This window comes from Hyalella azteca, unplaced genomic scaffold, assembly GCF_000764305.2.
Source record: "Hyalella azteca isolate HAZT.00-mixed unplaced genomic scaffold, Hazt_2.0.2 contig2679, whole genome shotgun sequence".
NCBI classification, from domain to species: domain Eukaryota; kingdom Metazoa; phylum Arthropoda; class Malacostraca; order Amphipoda; family Hyalellidae; genus Hyalella; species Hyalella azteca.
The window spans coordinates 3514-13092 of record NW_025932944.1 but is presented as its reverse complement, the minus strand read 5'-3'; the positions used below and the strand labels follow the sequence as shown (position 1 = coordinate 13092).

Here is a 9579-nt window from a genome sequence, read left to right as displayed (position 1 = left end):
TGAAATGTTTCATCGTAAGAAGTTATTAACTGTTGTTTAAAACTAATCGTTCAAATCTGTCCCGAATAGCCCCGGTTGACGGTACAACTTTATAGTTGAATCTCAACATTGCAGCAAATTGAACGCACAGTTTCAAGCATTTTCAACTTCTGATCAACTGGACACTTTTTGGCATGCCTTTCTGTCATCGAGCACCTACAAGAAGCTCTGGAATGTGCAGATGCTCATCCACCTGTCTCATGGCCAAGCCTTGGTTGAAAGAGGGTTTTTGTTCAACAAGGAAATCATGACATGCTACATGAGAGAGCGAATGGTGGCTGCCCTGTGTGCTGTGGTTGATCATGTTGCACATGTTGGTGGCCTGGACAAGATGACCATCACCAAGAAGATGCTGCTTGCAGCTGGCAGTGCCAAAAAGCCTACAATAATTATTTGGTAGAAGAGAAAGAGCAGAAGGCAAAGGCCCAGAAAACCCAGAAGAGGAAGGCTTTGTTGGATGAGCTAGATGAACTGAAGAAGGAAAAAAAGGCGTATGGAGGAGGGCATCAAGGCGCTTGAGCAAGCAGCAGATGAATATGCAGAAGCAATGTAGAGAAATTTGGGATTTGAAAATTATCGCAAAGTTCAACGCCATGAGGCGATCTTTGAAAACAAAGCTAGACACTCTTGAACTGAACATTACTGAAAAAGTTGATGAAATAGCTTCCAGTTGAATGTTAGGGTCGTGGTGTTGAAGAGTGTTCTGAACTGTATTGACATTATACATGTGCAATCTCCTGTGCATTTCTTGATATTTGTTGTGATTTGACACTTCTAAATTCATAATAATACCAGTGTGGGCTTTATTTTCAGACATGTGTAATTTTTGTTCCTCTGTGTCTGCCTGCTCTATGCATTTACAGCTCTTAGACTGAGTCTTACTCTTATTTGATCTTTCAAGTTGGGCCTGTTGGGGTTAATTTCAATTTCGTTTTCATAGTTTAATTTTAGTAAAGATTCATACAGCAATTAAAATTCTATTCTTCTTTGTTTTGTTAAGTTTTGTCCAGAGTGTGGGAGCAGAGCCTGGAGAGGCTAATTTACCTAATACTACCCATTGGGCCATCAGTATATTGCAGTAAGCAGATGTCAACTAATGTACCCATCAGTATATTGCAGTTAGTGGTAAGCAGATGTCACCTAATGTACCCATCAGTATATTGCAGTTAGCGGTAAGCAGATGTCACCTCTGACCTCTGTAGAGGGGATTTGGTTTGCATAGATTGACGACTGAGGCTGTTGTGGGCATCACAAAGGACAAAGCCTGTTCAATTCATTGAGAATCTTGCAATGATGTTGCTCATTGATATCTTGTGACAGTTTCTGATAACTTTCGATGATTTTGGCTTTTCATTTTTCAATTTCACAGTTAGTTAGTTTGATTTGTCATATGACTTAAGGAGTTTATCTATGTATCACACAGTTATTTCTTCTCCTGCTGCCAGGTCATCAGTGTGGAAATTAGTATAGGTTGGCAGAATTTACTCCTTTAGGCAGGCTTCTTTGAAGTCCAGAGAATTTGTTTTATTGGCAATTTTATTATTAGTTTTTTCTTCTTACAAGTAAATAATTTAATTTATTAATGACATTTTGAATGTGATATTAATTTTTAAGTTATAGGAAGCATTGAATACAGAAATTTTGGTGGAAATATCTACATGATGCACGTAAATATGGTACAACACAAAAATTTAAACTATGAAAATAATTCCAAAACGATCTCAAGGTTCAGAAAATCTACAAGTTATGAGATGGATAACTGGAGTCCAAGCTGTAGAGATGAGGGCTTCATCAATCATTGGTCGGATGATGTCAGACCACTCCATGACAACGATGCTGTTCGATTCCTCCATCACAATGAGACTGATGGTCTTGTTGAATTTGACGTTGTTGTCAAGGGTGTCATGGAGCCTGTTGAATTCATTGCGGATCTCAAGATGAAGTTGCACTCGATTGTAAAACTTTGAGACCTGGTCTGGTTGCAAGCTTGTCTCAGGTGGCAGGATAAACTGCTGCTCAATATCGTTGTGCAATTTACAAAAATTGTAAATATTGTTCATTATATTGAAAAAACTAATAAGAAAGTTGTCGATAAACCAAATCTCTGGTCTTCAAGGAAACCTTCTTGAAGAAATATAAATATATATGTACCGGTATTGTTGTTGGATGCTCTTTCTATGTTCCTTCTAGGAAGCAGGATTTTCCTACTAGGGATCTGTGCAAACCCTCTTTTTCTGAGGTGCAAAGGCATGCATAGTGGAAGTTTGAAATCAACATAAGAGCATTATTTCTAGTAAAAATTGTAAGTACACTGCATAAAAATGACTTACTGGCTGAAAATTATTAATGTTTTTGTGTTTGTGTTATTATAATAGATTATAGTGCATTCCAAAGGTTTATCATACTTCTTTTCTGCTTTCAGGCATCTGGGTCATGGTTTTGAACTGGTTGCTTCTCCCTGTCTGCCTCTGCTGTACATACTTTCTTTCTGGTTGTGTTTACTTATTGATAAATTATTAAATAAATATAATCAAAAGATTCAATATAAAGGTGGATTGGGATATTTGTAGGGATGTGGAGACCATTATTAAACAATTGCTTTCCTGAACCTTCACAATTAATGCCCTCAGGCTTAGCTAGCAAGCACCTTCGACTTAGCATCCCCTAACAGTAGCAATGGTACTATAAAGCAATGTTGAAATATTTGTGTCATTCTGTATTGCCTTGTGTCATTGTTTCTAATCTATTGAGATGTAGCTTTGAGGCATTACTCTCCCCTCTGCTGTAGCACTACATGGATGACTTCCAAAAGCTTGAGGAAGCAATAACTTGGAGAATAATAATAGATATCAGATCTAAAAGCTCTATTCTGTAATTGAATATAAGCTATAACTAATATACTTCCAGTCAGGTTCTGAAATTGGGAAATGGCTGCTACTTTGATGCGATCCATATCATTTCCTGATGCTGGTTTTGGCGAGAATGACCAAGATCCAAATTCAGCACTTCAAGAGTTAGATCGAGGTGAATTCTTTTAGCCATTGAGCAATATTATTGCTTGCCAATTAAGTCACTGGATAGAAATTTTTCTTTGATGCTTATGTAGGTATATAATGCTGTATAAATTTTCCACCTATTTCAATCAGGTCACTAGAGAACTATATATTCCATTTGCATCTGTGTGCTTTTGTAAAGGGAGGTATCTTCAAAACTTTCATATCATCATGAATGTTTTTACACTTTGAGGAGTATACTGGTACATATTTTTTGTGCTTCTATCAGAGCTTAAAATTTAGGTTTTGCTCTTGAATTTTACACAAGTTTTTAAAATATATCTATATAAATGTTGAGATTTATTTTGCAGTGAATTATGAAATACAAGTTGTGAAAGCTTTCAATCACTAAAAAAATGTTATATTTGGTTAAATAGCTTGATTACCTCTAAAGAATTGAATTATTCTCTTCTGTTTAATACACAAATTATTTTTTCAACGTCAATTTGCAGGCTTGAAATCCAGCAATGTTGGTGAGCAGTGTGAGGCCATCTCCAGGTTTCCTTGCCTGTTTGAGAAATATCCCTTCCCTATTCTCATCAATTCTGCTATGCTGAAGCTGGCTGAGGTCTTCCGTCAAGAAACGGCAGGGTTAGTTACAGTTTTCTTCAGAAAATGTATCTTGTTTTACAAATTAGGAGCCATCAAGGTTGTGCTCACAGTTCTTAACTTTATTTTCCCTGGAAATACTCTGAATGTAAATTGAATTGAATGATCTGAAGAATGGAAATTGTATTAATTATAATGTTGTAATAATTTGGTCCTCATCTTCCTCATAGGAGCAATTTTGTGCGTGTCTGTGTATGTGAGGTTCTCGAGACCAGCAGTCGCCATCTCGATAAACTCATCAATGTGGATGAATTTTTGAGACGTATTACCACCGTGATGCACTCCAATGATCCAGTGAGTAGGATCTCTGGAATTGAAATTTAATTTATAAAACTTTTTACTATTGTGAAATGATGAATAACAAACTTCAAGATGATATCAATGTTCAGCAGCAACTATTGAATAATGTAGGCTAAAATAATTTGTTTCTATGATGTGCTTAGTATTAATGCTCTGACTTTTTTAGTGTGGACGTATTATTGTAATAATTTAATTTTATTATTCAATTTTGAAACAATAGATATATTTTTTCTTTGTAATGTCTTTTGTAATGTTCATAGTTTCAAGCATGCAGGTTATGAGATGTGCACATCTTGTGTGTACATATAGGTTTAAGTGTGTAGGTTACGAGATGCGTATATGTTGTTGCAGCTAGCAATATATAGGTATAAGTGTTGTTTCGAGATGCATACGTATATGTTGTTGCATGTTGCAGTTAGCACGAGCCCTGACATTGCAAGCCTTGGGGTTGCTGTGTGGGGTTGTTGGGGAGGCCAAGCAGGTTCAGCATCTTGTGAGGGATGCTCTCGACGCCTCACACTCCCTCGAACTGCAAGCTGCCATTGCTGCTGCAGAAAAATATGCTGCTGTATCTAAGTATGCTGTTGTGTTTACAATTCTTAGCTATTTGAGTTGTCCAAGTCCTGACTCCTGAGTATTCTTTTAAATTTAGAAAAGTTTAACATGCTAATTTTAAAAGATAATTTTAACCAAATTCATCCCTTCAGTTGGGCAATACATAGTTTTGTTATTAGTGTGTTTCCACTAACTTAATAAATCTATAATGTGTACCACTTGTCCCTGCTGCTAGGAACTTGTCACCTGCAGCCTAATAAATTAAGCAGCCTGAAATAAATGCAGCCTGAAGTCTGTATTTATTTTAATCATTTTTGGTCCAACAGAACGTTTGCAGTGAGCATGTGTGAGCGCCTGACTCAGATGCTGAGTGCGCTCTCAACTCCTGTTGAGGTGAAGCTCCAGCTCATCAAAGTCTTCCAGCACATGCATCATGACGCAGAAACTGCTGCTACTGTAGGTGCTATTGTGCTCATACGATTGTGCTGATACTGTATGTACTATTATGTTGCTACTTTTGTGTTGATAAGTCTTTCTATAGTATGCCGAGACAACTGAGACAGCTATTTATGTGCTGTATTGTATTAATTACTTCAACAGCTCTGATTTCATACCATTCATTAGCTGTATGCTGACCAACATCTATCACTTTTCTGTCATATAATAAAAACATGTACAGGGGTTGGACAAAATATGGAAAGCCCCAGAAAAAAACTCAAATTTGTTTTATTCTGGTGTAGGTCCACATATTGTGGAAATTACAGCCTCAATTCTCTAAGGTACGGGACTCTTGATTGGGACACATCGTGAATTGTTTTCTAGGGAATGTTAACCCATTCTTCAGTTGAACACTCTTTCAGCTAAACCCAGGTTAACCCTCTTCAACTTTTTTTACTCCTCTCTAAGCACGCACTCGGCCAAAGGTCGGAGATAAGGTAAACAATGATTTGTCAGAGAAAATCACATTTTGCCATTGCTTGAGGGACCAATTCTGTAGGTTTTTACACTACTCTGATTGCTTTGAAGTGTTTGTAGTTGAAACCGGTTTTCTAAGGGCAGCTCTTCCTTAGAATCCAGATTAGTGCAGCTCCCACCTAATAGTTTTTATGTAAACTGGGTTCTGTAGGTGGCCATTGTGGTATGCAGTAATTTAATATAATTTCTTGTTTGGACCAACGGCCTCTCTCATACATTTTTGACTTTTAGCCAGTTCTGGGCTTTGCTGTGGTTGGGTTTTCCTTCTCTTTCAAAAGTAGTCATTTCTTTTGAGACAGTACCTCTAGATACATCAAGCTTTTGGGAAGTTTCTGTCACACGAGCACCTGCCATACATGCGCCAACAATTCGGCCTCTTTGAAACTTGAAGAGGCTCCGAGCATTTTTATTTGGTTTTAGCCACAAAATTTTTCTAGAAAAATTTGTAAAAACATAAAATATTAATTAGCAGCAATAATACATTAACAATAAACATTAAATATGTTAAGTTTTTATTGTTTAAAAGGTGTTTCAAAATTATTTTTTAGAAATGTTTATCTTCTCCCTTATTTTGTCCAACCCTTCTGCATTCTGTGCTAGTTGTAGGTTATTCAATTTTATTTGATCCTAATATTCAAAGAATCCGAGTTCCAACTTAGGTGTTCTGAATTTTACTAAATAAGGCCATTTAGAACTGACATAGGACAAAACTTGTAAATAGTCATTATGCCCATGTTGAATTGAGCTTTTCAAGGTAAAATCTGTGGTTTTTTGAACCAGGTGGTTTTAGGCATTAAAGAAACAGTTTTGTGCAACTTAGTCTGGAACTGAGTGCACCTTTGTACTGTCACAATAGCTTAGTACTGAAACTAACGCAAGCTGAATATTTTTTTATAGATGATGATTTTCCTACATCTGCAAGTTTGCAGGTTTGATTTGAAGAATACACAAAAAAATATATATGTTATACACTCCCCCCCAAAGAAATTATTATTGTTGTAGGTGCGAGGAGTGTGCCTACAGCTGTTGGAGCGCTACCCCACCCAGCGCGTGGTGATCACAACGCTGCATGCCCTCACTCAGCTCGCTGCCCACTGCCTGGTGCACATCCCACTCCAGGTCACCACTTCATCACTCTCTTTGGTCATAAGCTGCTTGATGTTATATTTCATACTTATCACCTCAGCAGGTGGTGCATTTACATTGCATTTAAGTGCAAGTAAAAGGAATGCACATCCCACTTCAGGTCACCATTTCATCACTCCCTTTGGTCATAATCTGCTTGATGTTATTATTGTTACCTATATTTCAAACTCTACATTGCATTCAAGAAGTGCAAGAAGTACCAGGGTGCTCTTAACAGGCACAATTGAATGCTGTTATAAGTACGTAGAATAGAATTTGGTCAGTTCTTTTTGATGAATATTGATGATGTCACTGCAAGCTAAATATCTATTCTGATTATTATAATCTTTGACACAAATATAATATTAGGAACTGGCATGCTGAAAACTGATTTTTAGAATTTCTTTGTTTATTTAGTGAATGTTGAAAATCAGAGCTTTGGTGGCTCCTTCTACAAGTTTTGTGGTAGAAATTTGCTGCTCATGGTAACTATTTTCCTCAGCTGGTATTTCTAGTTGGAATTTGTCTATTTATTGTCATGAAATAATGTATCTTTGTGATTGATTGATGATGTGTTGGCTGAGCATGTCTAAAATTTTTAAATTTCTTGCTGAGGTGAGGTTATGTTGCAGGTACTGGTATATAGCTCCACTCTCCTAAATGTTTTGTGTTACTGCTCAGGTTGACCTGGTGTTGCTGTGGTGTCAACGTAGCTCTTATCTCTTCAATGTTTGGGTCCATGCCTCAGGTTGACCTGGTGTTGCTGTGGTGTCAACGTAGCTTTTATCTCTTCAATGTTTGGTTCCATGCGTCAGGTTGACCTGGTGTTGCTGTGGTGTCAACGTAGCTCTTATCTCTTCAATGTTTGGTTCCATGCTTCAGGTTGACCTGGTGTTGCTGTGGTGTTTGTTTTGTGTTACTGCTCAGGTTGACCTGGTGTTGCTGTAGCTGTCAACGTAGCTCTTCTCTCTTCAATGTTTCTCTCTTCAATGTTTGGTTCTATGCCTCAGGTTGACCTGGTGTTGCTGTAGCTGTCAACGTAGCTCTTCTCTCTTCAATGTCCCGTTATATGCCTCAGGTTGACCTGGTGTTGCTGTGGGTATCAAAGGAGAGCCGGGCTGGTGTGCGCAGTGCAGCACTACGGGAGCTTCGTTACCTGGCCTCAGCTGCGCCTCACGCCTGGTCCTCGGGTAACGTGGCCTCGCTGGTCGCCTTCACCCGAGCTGCTCGCACTGATGCTGCCAAAGAGCCTGACGCTGCCCTAGCAGCAGGAGTAGCAGGTCTTAACTTGAGGGGGCCTGACGAGGCTGGTGATGGCAGGGACTCAGAGCACGACCTCACCACGGCCGCTGCCCTCAACGTCCTCGTGACACTCACCTCTGCTCCAGCGCTGCCGCATCTCAATCTCAGTGCTGGTCAGACACAGAGGAGGCTATGTGAGGCTTATGGTCCCTTTACTGACTTGCATTAGTGTACTGCTACTAAAACCAAGCAGCGAGGCTTATGGTCCCTTTACTGACTTGCATTAGTGTACTGCTACTAAAACCAAGCAGTGGATAAATATTTTCCTTTAGTTATGCTTCTTGACAGTTTTATTTTTTTTTTGTCCCATTATTTTGGTGGAGATCCTATTTAACTCTTAGTACAGATGAGTGAATTCAATTATTGAACTTTATGTTTCAACTCTGAAAATGTTTCCTTCATTTACCATGGATTTATTCATTGCTTATGTGTTCCAGATTGTGAACTTGTGAAACTCAGCCGTGAATTTGTCTATGATGCCAACGTCACCATTGCCAGCATTGCCTTGCAGCTCTTCACCAACATCGCCCTGTACATGTAAGACTTGATGCCCACCTGTGCATGTAAAACTTGATGCACAGCTGTACATGTAAGACTTGATGCACAGCTGTACATGTGGGACTTGATGCCCAGCTGTGTATGTGAGCCTTGATGCACAGCTGTACATGTAAGACTTGATGGTTGATGCACAGCTGTACATGTGAGACTTGATGCCCAGCTGTACATGTGAGACTTGATGCACAGCTGTACATGTAAGACTTGATGCACCGCTGTACATGTGAGACTTGGTGCACAGCTGTACATGTGAGACTTGATGCCCAGCTGTACATGTGAGACTTGATGCCCAGCTGTACATGAGAGACTTGATGCCCAGCTGTACATGTGAGACTTGATGCCCAGCTGTACATGTGAGACTTGATGCCCAGCTGTGCATGTGAGACTTGATGCCCAGCTGTGCATGTGAGACTTGATGCCACAGCTGTGTATTTACAAACTCATGATATGGACAAGTTAAAGGGAAATTTGCTTATGTTCATAATCTTCATGAGGTTTCCAATTTGGCACTTATTCCCAAATTTTTATGGAGTTTTATCGTTTCCAATCTTTTTGGTCAGTTTGATCTATTCTAAGACCTATAAGACCGTCAGTTCCACCTACCCTACCATACATCAGTTCCACCTACCCTACTATACATCAGTTCCACCTACCCTACCATACATCAGCTCCACCTACCCTACCATACCTCAGCTCCACCTACCCTACCATACATCAGCTCCACCTACCCTACCATACATCAGCTCCACCTACCCTACCATACATCAGTTCCACCTACCCTACCATACATCAGTTCCACCTACCCTACCATACATCAGTTCCACCTACCCTACCATACATCAGTTCCACCTACCCTACCATACGTCTCTTATACACATCTAGATGTGTATAAGAGACAGGCTGTACATGTGAGACTTGATGCCCAGCTGTACATGTGAGACTTGATGCCCAGCTGTACATGTAAGACTTGATGCCCAGCTGTACATGTAAGACTTGATGCCCAGCTGTTCCTGTGAGACTTGATGCCCAGCTGTACATGTGAGACTTGATGCCCAGCTGTACATGT

General features: G+C 39.3%; 1 protein-coding gene across 1 annotated transcript in view; it reads left to right on the top strand.

The window, feature by feature from the left end:
* Positions 1 to 2234: 2234 nt before the first annotated feature.
* LOC108676721 (integrator complex subunit 7) overlaps positions 2235 to 9579 on the top strand; it is a gene marked incomplete at its 3' end in the record, with an annotated part of 10846 nt that continues 3501 nt past the window's right edge. The window contains exons 1-9 of the mRNA XM_047885651.1: positions 2235 to 2341; positions 2947 to 3063; positions 3545 to 3683; positions 3872 to 3995; positions 4417 to 4577; positions 4883 to 5012; positions 6534 to 6650; positions 7735 to 8071; positions 8396 to 8495. Of these exons, the coding sequence (XP_047741607.1) occupies positions 2967 to 3063; positions 3545 to 3683; positions 3872 to 3995; positions 4417 to 4577; positions 4883 to 5012; positions 6534 to 6650; positions 7735 to 8071; positions 8396 to 8495 (1205 nt within the window). The remainder of the gene's footprint in view (positions 2342 to 2946; positions 3064 to 3544; positions 3684 to 3871; positions 3996 to 4416; positions 4578 to 4882; positions 5013 to 6533; positions 6651 to 7734; positions 8072 to 8395; positions 8496 to 9579) is intronic.